Consider the following 18,046-nt stretch of genomic DNA (forward strand, 5'->3'; position numbering starts at 1 on the left):
TGGTGCTCTCTCATTGATAATGGAAACGATGTAGAAAACATTTTCCTACCATAAGCCCTTCATAATCTTGAAGATCTTCACTAGTCATTGCTCATCCTTCCCATTTCAAGTGAAACAATATCTGGAGTGTTGGAAGTCATTCTTCAGGCTTCAACTCCTTGTTCGTTGTAATGTGCTTCTAAATCACAGCTGCGTATGTTTTCCTGGATTCCTTCCCTAATCTATATGAATTTGATTTTAGCTTCCTTGGATAAAGCAGCAATGTTTTATCCTACTCCTCCACGCAAACTACTTGCTTTTGTTTGTTTGCAACAATTACTGAGAGAGATGCGTGCCAAAATAAATAGGGAAAGGAAATCGAGACACTCTGACCATCTGGCCTTCAGCAGCACAATGAGTTGGACAACACATATTTGAGTAAAGTCAGCTCAGAGTCACTCAAATTAAGAAAGATTATTACACAATAGTGCAGTTTCATTGTAAAATGAAGTAAAACAGAGCAACATCAGTTAAACAGTGAAAACCTGAAATTCTTTGATGAATTCTTTTTTGTTCAATATAATAAACAAAATTCCTTTTTAATAATTACAGAGCAAGCATGACATATTAATGGATTTAAAATTTCCCTCATTTAATCGCCACTTTTCGGTCTGTTTCATTGCTTGAAACTTTCAAAAACTTCAGTCCGTTATTTAGTTTCCTGGACCAACCAGGAAATTTTTTTGTTGCTCACATATTCCAAAGTTCAATGGCATTTTTGTTCCAATCTAGAAAACAAGATGCCAGGCATTCCATGGTGTGGTCCATTTCCAGGTAACGTAATCAAAGAATAACAAATGCTGCATGACTTCATTTCAGTTCATTGCATCCATTAATGAAACGGCTGTTAGCCAAACATCTTAGCCTGTGTACCAACTGTCATTTCCAATGACAAGATACATAGCAATTTCCATTGCATACACAAGTGTTATGAGTAGATGGCACAGTTATCAGATGTTAATATTTGCTTTCATCCAAAGGATTAATATTAAATCAAGCATAAATCTTGGTGCTGTTTGTTCTGTTCTGCTGTGACTATACTTGTGGAGAACTTGAAGGTGGATCAACAAAGCTCAGTGGGCTTTCAACTGTAGAGTTTATTCTGAATGTTAATGTGGTTTGCTTTTATGTGGCACAAAGATGTGCAGTATTTGAATAGCACGATAGCAAAGAATCAGTGGGTTTCAGTATCTAACTTGTTTTAGAGAATAGGTTTTCATACAGCTGTTAATCATATAATTACAGATAAATGTTCAAGAGTTAAATTGAACTTGGATTTAAATTAATGGTTAGCAAGTGAAGTATCTTGAATTACATAAGTACTCTTAACATCAATTCACCTTTACGAATAAAGCATCAAATGATTTCAGATGTTAGAATAAAGTATGGCCTGAGCTGAAGACTAAGTAAAACACATGATTTATTAAAGAGCACAGGTTTGTAAAAGCCAGCCAGGCAAATAGCAACATTATTTTTAATTCACATTTTTGGACATGTTACGACACAATTCCGTGGCTGGTGGGACTTGAACCTTGGCCTTTAGGGCGCAATCTTTGAATTACCACCTCTGAACCAAGGTTTGCTTTTTTGCCCTGGCTGGTGTGGCAGCACTCCTGGGAGTCAGGCCTCAGGCGGGGCAATCATAAAGTGAGTGCATTTGCTTCTGGGTGCAGAGGCATGCTGGTGAAAGGCCTGTCTCATTGGCTCTGAGTCAAAGGTTTCAAAAAAAAGCAATAAATCAAAAAATATCCATCCACCTCTCAGCCCTAACACTGTCCTATTTTCATTCATGCCAACTCATGCCCACTCCCCAGCCCCATAATCTCGATGCCAATCTATGATCCACTGTCTACTATATCACCATTTATAACCTATATGTCAACTTAATGCCAATTTATTCAAACATGCCCCCACCCATCACCCTTTGCTCTGATACCTACAAAGCCAACTCACCCAATATGCACCACATGTAGACATCTGAATGCTGAGATTAGATAAAATAGTTCTAAGTGCCTACTGAGGACTTCATATTATAAAAATACAATCACTATATTTAGTTTCCTTCAACTACGAGCACTTAATTCAAGCGTATAACCTCTAGTAACAGCAAGCATTGTACCGTACAATCGCACTTCGATGAATCTATAAACACTTAAAGGTGTCATTCATACTGTGGAATGACAGACATCTTACTGTGAGAATGAAATATTATGAGATTAGTCATTTACTACAAATGTCAATCCAGTAATGTTAAGTGTCAGGGTTATGTCAACAGACTGAATAAATCAGAAAGCTTTTATAAAACATTCCAGACATTTTTATTTCAAAGATTTAGAGGGCAAGGGTTCTAAATTTCTTGATATTCTTGACATTCTCTCTGGATAGGTCCTCTTGCATTTTGCTCAGTTCCAATCGGCTTTACAGTACCAATGAATTTGTGCACTATTTACACACATTAAGGCCTAGTATTAAAAATCTCAGAGGATACCAGACCTCCCCAAAGTTGTCCCAGGAACTTATGCAAAGAGGCACTTTTCCGACAGGGTACCACTATGAATGTCTAAACATTTCCACAAGGTACAGATTCTGCTCCTACCAGATCTAATCGGTGGATGTGGTGTAACTGAAATGGACAAGTGGAGGTAGCTGCTCCCCACTTGCCTGGATGGATGCAGTTCCAACAACACTCAAGAAGCTTGACACCTTCCACGACAAACGAGTACGCTTGGTTTGCACCACATACGCAAGCATCCATACCCTCCACCACCGATGTTCAGTATGTATTAACTACAAGATGCGCTGCAGAAAATCGCCAAAGGTTCTTAGACAGCACCTTCCAAACCCGTGACCACTTCCACCTATCAGGACAAGGGCAGCACTACCACATACATGATACTCCCAAGCCACTCACCATCCTGACTTGGAAATATATCACTGTACCTTCATTGTCGCTGGGTTAAAATTCCTGGAACTCCCTCCTTAAAGGTATTTTGGATTAACCTACGGCCACACAGACTGCAATGGTTCAAGAAGACAGCTCACTACTACCTTCTCAAGGGCAACTAGGGATGGGCAATAAATGTTAGTCAGCCCACATCCCATGAGTGAATAACAAAATAAAAGTAACTCAACAAGTAAGTAGGATAAGAAATGGGACAATCCAGGTTTCATTGAGACATTCAACAGGGTATTGGATGATTATTTGGATGGACATAACGTGCAAGGGCATGGGGGAAATGGGAGAAGATTAGCACAAAGTAGTGAGGCTCATTTGTGGAGCCAGTGTAGACCTGATGGCCTCTACAGCTGGCTGAGAAAGAAAGGGCCCCAGGTCGCTGGCACTCAGAGGGACTCTAAGCCCTAGGCATTATAGGACTCCCACATGTCGATAATCAGGGATTTCATCCACATGTACAGAGAGCGGCAAACAGGTACATTGGGACATAATGGCGCTCAGTGATGGAGCAAACTTGCTGTCTGAATAGCCAACATCGGTGCGTTTGTCTTATGGTCTCTTGGTACTACACAAGGTCTGTTTCTTGGTACAATACCAGGGAAATGTTTTTGGTAAAATACAGAAGCTGTTGTTTATCTTTTCAATTTATAAAGGAGTGTTTTGGGAGTAATGGGATTGTACTTCTACTGTGTGACTAAAAATCTTTGAATTTGTGTTGTAAGCAGATGGTTTGGTTTAATGTGTTGCAGTTTCATTTTTTTAAAAATGAACTTCTGTTTTATTGTTAAAGCAAAATCTATAGCATTCCACATTTACATTTCAGTCAGAGGCCACTTTATTAAAACCAAAACAAGGTAAAAATGATCTACTGAGCTAGTTTTCAACCTAGGATCTGACTTGTCTAATAACAATATCAGCTGGGATCATAATACCTTCTAAATCTTTACATCCTTCTACTCTTGCTTTTTGTCTTTCTGAATGTTCTTAAGCAAACCTTATCGACCAAGTGATGAGTCACCACTCTTAACTCTCCTACCATGGTTTAGCAGCTGTTTCATCCCATCCTGCTCTGTCCTTCAAGCTATTTTATCAATATTGTAGGTACTATATGAATCCAACCTATTGTAGTCACTATCTGATAGAAAAAGATTTAGGACAATGGATGGGAGTCTCATCTCTTTAAGGGTGCAATATAGAATGGTTTTGTAATAATTCCCAGAATGTGGAAGTCCACTATTGATCCTAAAACAACACAAAGAGGCCATGACAATATCTAATACAGGAAATTAGGAAGTCACATGGTGAAGTGATAATGACTTGAGACTGTACCTTCTGCTGGTGTTGTGGTCTATTCTTATCTTGAAACTGCTGAATTCAAATGCTGATATTTTGGATAGGCTTTATTCCAACTATATAAAAACTCATTAATGAAAATTGTTTCATATATACGATTGGATAATTCAATATTTTTCGCACTGTAAAATGGTTCTGAATTTAGACTGTTGACATAATTACTCACATCAATGCCAGGGCAGGACTTCAACTGCATCAGTGCTAAAGGTTTAGTTCTCTCAGAGTCATAGAGTCACACAGCACTGAAACAGACCCTTTGGTCCAACTCGTCCATGCTGACCAGATATCCTATATAAATCTAGTCCCATTTGCCAGCATTTGGCCCATATCCCCCTAAACCCTTCCTATTCATGTACCCATCCAGATGCCTTTTAAATATTGTAATTATACCAGCCTCCACCACTTCCTCTGGCAGTTTATTCCATACATGCATCACCCTCCGTGTGAAAAAGAAGCCCCTTTAGGTCCCTTTTATATCTTTCCCCTCTCACCTTAGACCTATGCCCTATAGGTTTGGACTCCCCACCCAGGGAAAAGATCTTGCCTATTTACCCTATCCATGCTCCTCATGATTTTATAAACCTCTATAAGGTCATCCCTCATCCTCTGATGTTCCAGGGAAAATAGCCCCAGCCTATTCAGCCTCTCCCTATAGCTCAAACCCTCCAACCCTGGCAACATCCTCAAAAATCTTTTCTGCACCCTTTCTACTTTCACAATATCCTTCAAATTTCACACAATTCTCCAAAAATGGCCGAACCAATGTACTGTATAGCCGTGGATGGGAGCCTTTGAAACTTTCTTCCCCAGAGACCAGTGAAGGTAAAGTCATTGAATATTTTTAAGGCAGAGGTAGATTCTTGACTAACAAGGGTGTTGATGGTTATCAGACATGAGTGGGAATGTGGAGCTGAGGCCACCATCGGATCAGCTGTGGTCTTGTTGCAGCAGGTTAGAGGGACCAAGTGGCGTATTCCTGCTCTGAATTTGCATGTTAAGTTGGACACATGCTAAATGCTCCTATTGCAGCCTGATCTTCACTTAAGCAACATGACAGTCACCATGTAGTTTTGCTCAACAGAACAGCTAGGGCATAACTCTGGTTGATGCAAAGTTTTTCAATTCAGTTCAATGCTATCCCTTTACTGAAGTCTCCTGGACAAACACGCAATTTTTAACAGGAAACAGCTGCATATGCAGATCTTTTTGAACAGTAGAAAACTAACCAGCAAAATAAGGTGCTGAGACATCTCACTGTGCTCATGAGATTGTGCATGACTGTCTGATCTGAAATCATTTCATTAGAGTGGGTGAGTTGCCAAAATATTTAGGTACTGCTCACTTATGCTGCTAAAGACGTGGTATCTTAACAGATATAGAAACAATTAATGAGCGTAATACACATTAGATGCCACTGTAACAATGGTTCTTTTTTTGGCCAGGATCCAGTCTGTCTCTGTGTTAATGACACATTGTCACATTCTCTCTACTTCTCCGGATTTCAATCATCTACATTTGGAACATTTCTGATTCCGTCTGCATCCTTGTCAAATGAGCCTTGAACTGTTTTGATGGAGTTGTGGAAGACCTTACAACAAATTCAGTCCCTACTTCTAAGTAAAATCGCATTTAATACTAGGACGCTAAGCTCCCCTGAATGTTACAATTTTAACAATTTGCTGACTTATACAGTAGAAATGGATACAAGAGAAAAATGAATGTCATCACACTCTCTAAACATCCATCCATCACCAAAATAGCCACTGTTACTCAAGGTTATTCTTTGAAAAGCTCATCTTTGCTGCTAGGATGAATGTACCTTAGCCCCGAAACAACTTCTGCTATCCTCACTCTGTTCCTCCAGAGCCTACAGGGCTTACGTTTTCATTTGGGATATTTGAAACCTCTCCTTCAATCCTGGCTAAGCCCATTCCTTGGCCTATTATTGCTTTGATGTGAAGGTGCCGGTGTTGGACCAGGGTAGACAAGGTCAAAAATCACACGACACCAGGCCCTATTTCATTTTGTTGATCTTGTTCTGACTATCAGCACATTGACAAATCATTTGATCCTCCTACACAGTTTCAATATTATATGGGCACAGATGATTCCATGCTCCCCACCTGAGCACCTCTACTCTGCCTTTCTTGAAACCTTCTCCTATTGGAGATTGGAAAGGAATGATTAAGGATACTTTGTGAACTGTGCACTCACTCTTACTTCCTCCAATAGGCTCAGGCATTTCCCACTTACCATTCTGCATCTTGCATGTTATCTGCCATGTAAAACATAATCCCTCCTCGCTCATCTCTGTATTCATAGAGTCATAGAGATATACAGCACAGAAACAGACCTTTCAGTCCAACTCATCCATGCTGACCAGATATCCCAAATTAATCTTGTCCCATTTGCCAGCATTTGGCCCATATCCCCCTAAACCCCTCCTATTCATGTATTCATCCAGATGCCTTTTAAATGTTGTAATTGTACCCACCTCCACCACTTCCTCTGGCAGCTCATTCTATACATGCATCACCCTCTGTGTGAAAAAGTTGCCCCTTAGGTCCCTTTTATACCTTTCCCCTCTCACCTTAAATCTTTGCTCTCTAGATTTGGATTCCCCAACCCTGGGAAAAAGACCTTGGCTATTCACTCTATCCATGCCCTTCATGGTTTTATAAACTTCTATAAGGTCACTCCTCAGTCTCTTACACTCCAGGGAAAATAGCCTTAGCCTATTCAGCCTCTCCCTACAGCTCAAACCCTCCAAGCTTGGCAACACTTTTGTAAATCTTTTTCTGCACCTTTTCAAGTTTAACAACGTCGTCCCTATAGCAGAGAGACCAGAATTAAACACAGTATTCCAAAAGTGGCCTTACTAATGCCAAAGGGATGATTGCTTCTGTGACACCCATCATTATTCTTCTATCTTTCCACTTGTGTCTGCATGTCACCAGCAGCTTTCCATATGGGTCAAAGATTTAAATTTACTGTATAACCTTGAATAATAGCTAACTATTTGAGACCTTTTTTTGGCAAAAGTCATGCAATCAATTTTTACATATGTAATATTTTTAAGGGATTGATGTAAGAGCTTGATTTCAACCCAAAAAACTGTCACATTGGAACAGAGTAAAAACCAACGATACTAAAGAAGTCATATTCACTTTCCAACATTTATTTAGACAAGAACAATTTTTCCACAAGTATATACAGTACTTCTACCAATTTAACTTCACTCAGTAAAAGCCCCTTGGCAATCCCTGATTGAGGCATGCTCAATAACAGCTTGTGTATAAATAGAACTCAGTCTCACAGACACATTATGTGAGACATACAGGAACACAGAAACTAGAATTTTGTTCCAAGAATCTATCTGCATACAGAGTAAAATAGAAAGTGACAATACCAGTCATGGTTTTTTTCCCCGTAGAAGTGGATTTTCCGCTTGAAAACCCAGTGCATTATTGCCATTGCTTCCCCTTCCCACCTCTACCTATATTCTTGTAAATGACTTATCCACACCCTAACCATAAAACCAATTAATCACAACGGATATAACCCTCGAGACTTCAGCACGTTTGCTAATTACTCGGATGCAAGGCTGTGGGACCAGGTCAGTACTGGGAGATTAACACAAAAAAAAAATCCTCAAGAAAAGAGGAAAGAAAAAAAATTTCTCATCAATGGACTAAGGACTCAGATATTTAACTACATGGATACTGCATATGAAGTTTGAGTTAATTTTCGTGACTGAAAGTACTTAAAATGTTGGGAATACACAGCAAAACAATTGGTAACTGAATGTGAAATACAAGGCAGGCTCATGATTAGACATTAAAAGCTAACCTTTTCCTGATGTTGACTGAGTTTTTGAGAATTTCCACTATTTCCATCTTTTTATTTTAGAATTTCCACTCTTGTAGTCTCTTTCTTTAAACCTTGTTTATTGTTTTGCTTTCTTTCATGATCTGCAAATCATCATCAACAGTGAAAGGTAAACTCTTGTTTGTCAGACTAGAAATGTTTTTTCATTCATTTGTGGGACGTGGGTATCGCCGGTTTGCCAGCATTTATTGCCCGTCTATAGTTGCCTTTGAGAAGGTGGTGGTGAGCTGCCTTCTTGAACCGCTGCAGTTCACCTAAGTAAGTGTGCAGGGTGTTTCCCAGGCCAAGTATTACCCTCATTTTATATAAATTACATGGATTTGGATATAGGGAGTATTATTTTTAAGTTTCCAAATGAGGCACAACTTGATCATTTGAATGGAAATACGACTGTTTCAGACGATGACATTTTGGAATCCAGTCACCTGGATTAGTTAACAATATGATAGATTGGTAGAATGAGTACATAAAGCTTGATTCTTTTTCAGCCAGCAATATCTCTTTAGAGCCTATATAGAGCTCTGAATTAATTAGGGTGGGGGGTACGGTTAAAGGCAGGTTATTTATGAGTTATGAGGCCTGAATCTTTGTTTGAGGCTGATCAGTATTCAGAACCCCGGGTTTCCTGTCTGATAGCAAACATTAAGGTCGAATCTCATCTCACCATTGATTGTCTATGATATTATTAATGCATGCATAGGGGTATCGCGGCATCTGAAATTCCTGGCAAAGGGGACCAACTTCACCTGAGCCCCTCCAAAATGCATAAATGACCATCTTTAATGGTACTGTTCATTGGGAAGACATATTATGATATTTTACTCTGAAGAGTGCAGGATGGGATTAGTGACTGGCAGGAGAAGAGGTCTTGGGGTGACACACACAAATGGTTATGGGTTGGTAGGGTAGTTAAAATGCATGGCGGGTTTCCAAACATTATGGATTGCAAACCCCAGTGGAAGTTAACCTGAATGCATACAGCCATGAGGCTCGTTTAAATTGCTCTATATCATAGAATCCCTACAGTGTGGAAACAGGCCCTTCGGCCCAACAAGCCCACACTGACACTCAGAGCATCCCACCCTATAACCCACCTAATCTACCCATCCCTGAACACTATGGGCTATTTAGCATGGCCAATCCACCTAGCCTGCACATCTTTGGACTGTGGAGGAAACCGGAAGACCCAGAGGAAACCCACGCAGACACGGGGAGAATGTGCAAACTCCACGCAGACAGTCACCCGAGGGTGGAATCAAACCCGGGTCCCTGGTGCTGTAAGGCAGCAGTGCTAACCACTGAGCCACCGTGCCGCCCTATCTTCCTATCTCTTCCTATCTTTTATTGATAGCCTAGCTGACCAATCCGATTGTTGTTGCAAAAACAAATCTGTGAAAAGAAAGGTAAATTCATTTTATTGTAAACTCTTCAGTTGACATAATTACCACCACTCTGAACTTTTCTCATCAACCAGTACTCTGCAGCTAAACGCCCAGCCCCTGTCCAAAGTTCAACAGCTAAAGCTACCACTGTCACCTGCAGCCCCACTCTCCCCCCACCCCCACTCTCCCCCCACCCCACCCAACCCCCACAAAACCTCTTTGGGGTCACATGAAATCTGAGGCATTAAAATGGGGTCAAACAAGGAAAATGTTTGGGAAGCAGTGGTTTTAGGGAATGCGTGGCTTTGTAAAGCAGGACAATTAATACCAAAACTTGGGAGATTTGATAAATCTTTGCAAATTTCTGATTATACCTCACCAGAATACTCTGTACAACTCAAAGTACTATACTTTATGAAAGATACCAAGAATCAGGGAAGATACAGAATAGGCTTATCAGGTTGACACAATGGATGAGCAACTCGAGTTCTGGAGAAAGATGGAGATAGCAGGAATTATTCTGATTTTACCAGAGGAGATTAAAGGAAGAGCTTTCATAGAAGTGGGGAGAAACTGTTTCCTCCTTTAAGATTATCAGAAACTAGAGATCATAACATATTAATAAATGATGTAAGAACTAGAAGAGTAATAAACAAAGTGTTTTCTCATTCAGTAGATTGATAAGGACAGCATTATCTGAAAAAAAGTGGAAGAAATAGTTTCAATAGGAACTTTCTAAAGGCACTTGGACATTACTGTCCCTCAGCAACATTGTCAAAAGCAGACTGTTTAAACTGACGGCACTCAACTGCATCTCACTACCTCCAAATGTTGCTAAATTATCAGACTGCTTCTCTGACCTCCAGTACAGGACAAGCAGAAATTGCCTTCAATTAAATATTAGGAAGACTGAAGATATTATTTTCGATCCTCATTCTCAACTCTGATTCCTGGTTACAGGATCCGCCCATCTCCCTGGTAACAGTCTCAGATTAAAGCAGTCTATTTATAACTTCAGTGTCCAATTTGACCCAGAGATGAACTTCTGACCACAATTCGTGTTATCACCTATCTCCATCTTGAGAACACTGATGAACTTAACCTCTAACATTTAGCTCATCTGTGGAAGTGTATAGTCATTTCATTGATTCCTCGCCATGAATCCAAATGAAGAAAATGTCATCGATGTACCTGGTTAATAGTGTTGGTTGGAGATCCTGTGCAGCAAAGAAGTCTTGCTCAAACTTGTGCATGAAAATGTTGGTGTATTGGGTGCAAATTTGGTCCCCATGGCTGTTCCGTGTTTGTAAAATCTTCTCACTGTTCTGTTTTGATGCCATCACTTTGATAATTTGTTATGATATCTCTACCTTAATTAGCTTGTACAGTTTTGGATTACTTGTTACTTTGGTTAGACCCCTCATCATGTGACTCTTATACCCATCATGTTATTCCAGCACCATCTTATTTTTGACTTTTCGTAATTATATGTCTGCCTTTATTAATCGGATCATAGGTCATCCCTTCATTTGTTATTCAGCTGTTAACATTTTACTCACACCATCTGACACTTTTGATCACCTACAGAGTCTTATTATTCAGCCTGTTGACACTCTACTCACACCATTTGTACTATCTTTAACACTCTTAATTACCTGGCAATGATCTCTCCGCCTATAAATTCTGTGCCTGTGTGCTCCCCTCTACTTCACCTGGAGGAGCAGTGCTCTGAAAGCTTGTAATTTCAGATAAACCTGTTGGACAAAACCTGATGTTGTGTGACTTCTGACTTAGTTCATGTGTTGGTGAAACCCCTGTTAATACCTATACTACATTTCTATTTGACTATTTCAATGCACATCTTGTTCGTCTCCCACATTTTAACCCCAGTAAACTTGGTCAAAGTTCTGCAACTTGTGTCCTCACTCGTACCAGGCCCCATCTTCAATGACCTACAATCAAGCAAAATCTTGACTTTAAAATTCTCATTGTTTTTGAATTTCTCCATTTTGATCCCTCCTATTTTTATAATTTCCGACAGCCTCACAACCCTCCACTTATTGAATTCCAGTTTCTTGAGCTTCCCCAATTGTAAATCACACCCTTCAGCTGCTCAGGTTGCAAATGCTTGAATTCCCTCCCTATCCCTCTCTGCTTCTGGATCTATCTTGCTTTCCTTCTTTTAGACATTTATTTTTTAATTAAACTTTTGATCATCTGATAATATCTCCTTCTGTGGTCAGTGTAATATTTTCTTTTATGATACTCCTATGAAGCAGCTTGCTTTTGAAAAAAAAAAAATTTGAAAAATGTACTTCTATCTAATTGGTTGTTCTGTCTATTACTTTTTCTCTGGGTTACGAAGAAAACCTATTGAGTGGCACTAAACTGATTAGCACTTTCTCAGGACTGGCACAAGTACAATGGGCCCAATGGCCTCCTTCTGTACTGCATGGTTCTGTAAGGCACTGTTTTGATTGTAAATGGTACAGACATCTGATCTACACAACTCATTCCTGGCTCTGGGATTGACAGCAACAACTGGTGGATCAGCTGCAAAGATATTGCAGGAGCATTCATGGTTCCTGCTTATAGAAAGTAACAATTTTCAAATGCAGGTGTTTGAAATTAATTTAAATTATGGATATTAAATGAAAATAGAATGAAATAAACTCAAACAAGAAGGATGGAAAAGCACAGGAGACCCACCAAAATGCAAAGAGGAGAAAATACCGATGATCATTTTGTGTCATACGAAGGATCTCGATCCAAAATGTTAGCCTGCCTTTTCTTCTCAGAGGTGTGGATCGAGCTGTTGTACACATGGAAAATTTTCTATTTTTATCGAAAAATGTTACATCATGCTATTTTCACCAATTCTTCTCTATTAAAACAAATAAGTCAATTAAGACATTTTCCTGGGGCATTGTGCAACTAAATACCATTACACTTCTCATCGCCATGGAAAGTTCATGCCACACAGACTAAGTGGATGGCATACAGGCAGTCTGTAATTTCATTCTATAAACCTTGTTCTGTAGGAATATTTGACAAGATAAACCAAGAGAATCCAGATGACTATATATCACATGGATGATGTTCAATCATACTGCAAGTGTTTCATAGACCTGGAGAGCATTACAACCTCATGACTCATTCCAACTGCAGCAATTGCAACAATCATTGTAAAGTTTAATGGAAATCTCAAATCCATTATGGACGGTGGTGCTAGAAAATGGTGTTAGTTACTTTGTCACAATAAGATAAAGACATCACTGTAGAAGACAAAACTTGTGTGAAAATAATTTGCAGGATTGAAAGCAGCAATGACATAAGGTTCTCTTTCCCAATATCATCATGAGAAGGATTTTGTTATAACAGGCAGGTAATAAACAGGAAGACCCAAAGGCATACACTGGAACATTTTATATTTTCAATTACATTGCAATTAACTGCTTGTCTGGCATATGTGTAACCCAAATATGTCAGCAATGCATGAGTTATCTTAATTATTTGTTCCTTTGTGGGTACATATTACAAAAACTCACTTTCAGAATTAGGAGTTTGTTCTTTTCGAAAACCAGATGAAAAAAAATCTTATTTCATGTGGCTTCCAATGCACTATCAGAATCATGATCAGAATGACACACTCACCATCTCAATCACTTCATTGTCAATCACAGCATTCAATCATTAACTGTCTTTCACGCCTGTGCTCACAATATGACTGATGAAAAATCTTCAAACCTTTTCAGCTATACCCAACTTACACTTTGCAGCAAATAAATAGCTGCTTGGGGGTTTCATTGCAGTATATGGTACTGTGAGGAGATCCCAAGACTAATTGCAAATAGGGTCTACACCATCTCAATACCAGTTGCATAAACTCTTACTCAGCTGCTGTGATGCTGTGAAGGTGACTCAGAAAGCTGATTTTGGGGTGGGGTACGAGTGAGGGGATACGTTTGTGTAGGAAGTGGTTTCATTCAATCTCATCTTCTGCTACCAAATATATGAAGAGCATTGATATCAATCATAGAATCCTTGTAGTGAGCAAAGAGGCCATTCATTCCATCCAGTTCACACTGACCCTCCGAAGAGCATCCCACCCAGCTGCATCCCCCTACCGTATCCCTGCATTTCTCTTGGCTAATCCACCTGATTTACACATGCCTGGACACTTACATATGTACCATAGAAAGCATTCTATCCAGTTGCATAACAGCTTGGTATGGCAACTGCTCTGCCCAGGACCGTAAGAGACAACAAAAAGTTGTGTCCACAGCCCAGACCATCACGGAAGCCAGCCTCCCTTCCGTGGATTCCATTTACACTTCTCGTTGCCACGGAAAGGCTGCCAATAATCATCAAAGGCCCCTTCCATCCCGGTAATGCTCTCTTCCAACCTCTTCTGTCAGGGAGAAGATACAGAAGCTTGAACACACGGACCAACAGGTTCAAGAACAGCTTCTTGCTTGCTTTTATTAGACTGCTGAATGGACATCTCTAACTTCAAGCAACGTTGATCTTGCTAACATTAATCTTGCTTTTGTGCACCTCCTGTGCAGCTGTAACCTTGTATGCCCCGCTCTGTCCAAGCACCCTATGATCTGTATGTCCTTGTTTGTTATGATCTGCCTGTACTGCTCGCAAAACAAAGCTTTTCACTATACTTAGGTACATGTAACAACAATAAATCAAATCAAATCAATTTAGCTTGGCCAATCCACTTAACCTGCACATTTTTGGGCTATGGGAAGCAGCCAGCATACCTGGAAGAAACCCACACTGACACAGGGAGAATGTGCAAGCTCCACACAGACAGTGGCCTGGGGCTAGAATTGAATCTGGGTCCCGGTGCAGTGAGGCAGCAGTGCTAACACCAAGCCATCCCAATATCAGTTCTTCAAAGGTTTTAACCCAGATCATCTCAGGTTTGCTGTAGAATAAGCAATGGCAACAAAAAGGGAAATAGGAGAAACTCAAAGGAGAAGTTTTGTTTTGACAGTATGTTGTCATCTGAAAATTAATCAGGCAAATATACACAAACCATCATGGAGGAATAGAACTATTACGGTTAATTTCCTTTTTTAGAATATCTTACTGTAAATTCTGCCCCTATTAATGACAAATGAATTTTCGTGAACCTATCCTAAGTTTTCAGTGCGATCTTGCCAAATTCTGCAAGAATGCAGCACCTTGCTGTTTTGTTTATTGATTATATACATCAAACAACATTCATTTTAGATCAGTCATAGATGCTTTCAAGATCTGCACTGAAATTCTTATTTTGTCCTGGAGCACAATATAATATCCACCACATTTTCTTTATATCCAGTAATCGCTCCAATATCATCTGAAGTAATATGTAAGAGCCAGGCAGTCATTTGAACTTATTTCACATTTCTTTAATAGTTTAAACTGTTGCTCTGACATTAAGAAAACATTGGCCTGGATTTTCCAATGACCAGTCATTATACCAGTGTATGTGGGAGTTATGCCTGGACACCCTGCACAATCCCCAGGATAGCACACGCCGAAGGAATTTGTTGGGAAATTATATTGGACAATTCTTCTTTGTAAGGATCCCTCCATAAGTCTCCATTTAAATCTGAGGCTACAGATGGTTCTAATGAAATTATGTAAAATAGTTACTCGGAGAAAGTTAGGCTTGTTAAATACATAGTCTAACTCCTCAAGGGTAGCTTTTCTTGGAAAATGCTGTACACCATTTTCCATACACTGGTATTTGTTTTGATAAAAATATCACACCCACACAATACAAACTTATGGTATGAGCCAACACACATACATAAATAAGTCTAACAGTGGTTTTATTTCCTAAAATGACTTAAAGATCTGGTTCATTCCCTTACTTAACAGATGCAATATATGTCAAAAGTAGGCCTAGCAGTAGGCTGGCTCCCTATGCTTATCCCCGTTTATGCTGTGTGAAATGGATGGTTTCTGTGCAATACAATAAATAAAGTAAATATATAATTACAGATATACTAACCAATGTGGAAGTATTTTTGAAAATAGAAAAACATCTATCTTTAAAAAAATTTTACCATACTGAATGCACTTTTTTTTCCCCTTGTGAGGTATCTGCATATCATTCTACAATTGAGTGTTCTTTTCTCCTTGTTGGTGGGAAGAAATTTGGCAGCCACTTGTACTTAACTTTTGAACCAAGCAAGATTGTGGGTTACAGATCTACAAACTCTGTTCTCATTTGTTTGCTGTCCCTCAATTCAAGGATGACATCACACAGGTCCTGTGTTCCTGCTATGAGGAATCTTCTTACAGACACAGTGTGGCTTTAGATCTTCCAGAAGAGCTTCTGATATTCTGCTCTTTGGCACCAGAGAAATTCGGGAAAAGTCTTTAGAACAATACCAGGAACTTTACATTGCATTCAGTGACGTGTCAAAGCATTTGATTTAATAAATTGCGAGGTTCTGTGAATTGCTCTTCAGAGATCTAGATGGCCAACAATGCTCATTCCGATCCTGCAGCTGCATTCTCACGATGTCATTGCAACTGACTCGAGTTAATATCTACAACAGAAGCTTCAAAATTAGGACAAGTGTCAAGCAAAACTCTGCAATAATTCCCATACTATCTACCAGACAGTCATTATTCAAATTATCAAAGGCCAACTGCCCTCTAGTAAGACTATTAAATACTGCCTTGATGGGACATGACCTACTGGGGGTGGATGATGGCAGTGGTGTTGTTCACCCTGCTCTAGATTTGCAAGTCGCAACCAATCTTTTTAGTCATGCATACAAGAGACTCAGTGCATCCATGAATATTTCCAAAACAATATGCAAGCTAACAACTTCCTGGAAGATAGATGTAAGGAAATCACGAGTGGAAATGCAATCTAACCCATTCACCTTATCATGGAGACATGGAGATTTACACATAAAAAAGGGAACTATTCAACCCTTGTGTCTGTGCTGGCTCTTTTCTAGAATACTCAAAAATTAAACCCACTATTGTCTGATTTCCATCTTCTTTTCCTTGAAAAACTTGTCTTTATAAGATGCAATGTTTTTTCTCTCTCTCACTCGCTGTGCCAAAGCTTTTCAATGCTTTAACATCCTCGTGCAGAAAAACATTTCTCCCCCATCAATGTTTTAATGATGAAACTTCAGCACTGGTTCCCCAATCAGATGGTATAATGTCTCCCTGAATGCTTAATAAAAAGCTTTTAATTATTTTCAAAACCCAAATTAAATCTTATCTAACTCTGTGAGAATGTGTCCAATTATCTCATGTATTTCCTCATAATTGTAGCTTCTCATCCTCAGTATCAACCCAGCAAATACCAAGGGGATTTGTCGATGACTTTCACATTCTTCACATAATATTATCTGAAATAATATACAATTATCCAACCATGTTGCATTGTAGAAGTCTCTCATGATCTCTTTGATTTCAGTCTTATGCTGTTGGCCTTTTACATGATGTTACCTGCACCACACACACTCAATTTCAGGGAATTCTGTATTTGAATCCAACATTCATTCACATCTACAAGGTTCTTTTGTTTGAGCAAAGGGCCAGCAGACACAATGGGCCAAATATACTTTCTGTGCTGTAAATGTACTTGATTTGATATTTATTTGGACCTTATAAATTAAATCATGCAGGATAATCTATATCCATAACCTATCCCCAAAAGGTGGTTTACATTAAAGTGTCTTAAATGGCCACTTAGTTGTATTCTTGCCAGTACCTTTGTGTTTCTGTGTTTCCCACAAATGACTTTAGAGTCCTGGTTGTTATAGCCTCAATTACATGTACTTCAGAATGGTGCAGGTTGAGAAATATTATGATTCTATCATGTAGGGACTGACAGTTTGACAGGTTGTTTACAATGCCACGCAGCACACCCTACTGGTACATCTAGATATTACAGAAAGTGATTACCTGAGGAAATCATTCCATTTGGCAATAAATGTCCCATAACTTGCTTATAGCCTTGGTTCTTCACTCAGAATGAACGTCTAGACATGCTATTCAGTGCCTACTTTCATACATCTGCGTGCCTGTGCTTTGCCTCAATTCATATTGGGATAAGAACTAAATTAAAAAAGTACAGTCCCAAACTTCAACATTCTCTTATTGGCATTCCATAATTTATTCTAGAATGACAAGTTTACCATTTAAAAAATGCCCGAAATCCACAAAGAGCCACAAAAAAACTTTGAAAAATGTTATTTCCTTTGAATTGCTGCAAGAATCAAATGGGGCTGCTTGAGTTTCTGATGTGTGCATTGATAAGACCAATGAATTCAGTGAGGAATGGATTCAAAAGAGAACATGAGGCTTTTCCCAAAAAATGAAGTAAAAAGCTTTATTGCAACATCAACGGGAAGAAAACACTAATGCAAAACACCTAGATCAGACTTTCCTA

General features: G+C 39.2%; 1 protein-coding gene across 2 annotated transcripts in view; it reads right to left on the bottom strand.

The window, feature by feature from the left end:
- The window catches only part of shroom3 (shroom family member 3), a 400,329-nt gene that overhangs the window by 240,290 nt on the left and 141,993 nt on the right, over nt 1-18,046 (bottom strand). The window contains exon 1 of one of the 2 annotated variants that reach the window (XM_048592508.1): nt 50-120. The exons of the other annotated variant lie outside the window; for it this stretch is intronic. Coding sequence (XP_048448465.1) covers nt 50-88 — 39 coding nt within the window. The 5' untranslated portion in view covers nt 89-120. Of the gene's footprint in view, nt 1-49; nt 121-18,046 lie in introns of those variants that run through there. 2 annotated transcript variants of the gene reach the window in all.

This window comes from Rhincodon typus, chromosome 1 (assembly GCF_021869965.1).
Source record: "Rhincodon typus isolate 14 chromosome 1, sRhiTyp1.1, whole genome shotgun sequence".
Lineage (NCBI taxonomy): Eukaryota > Metazoa > Chordata > Chondrichthyes > Orectolobiformes > Rhincodontidae > Rhincodon > Rhincodon typus.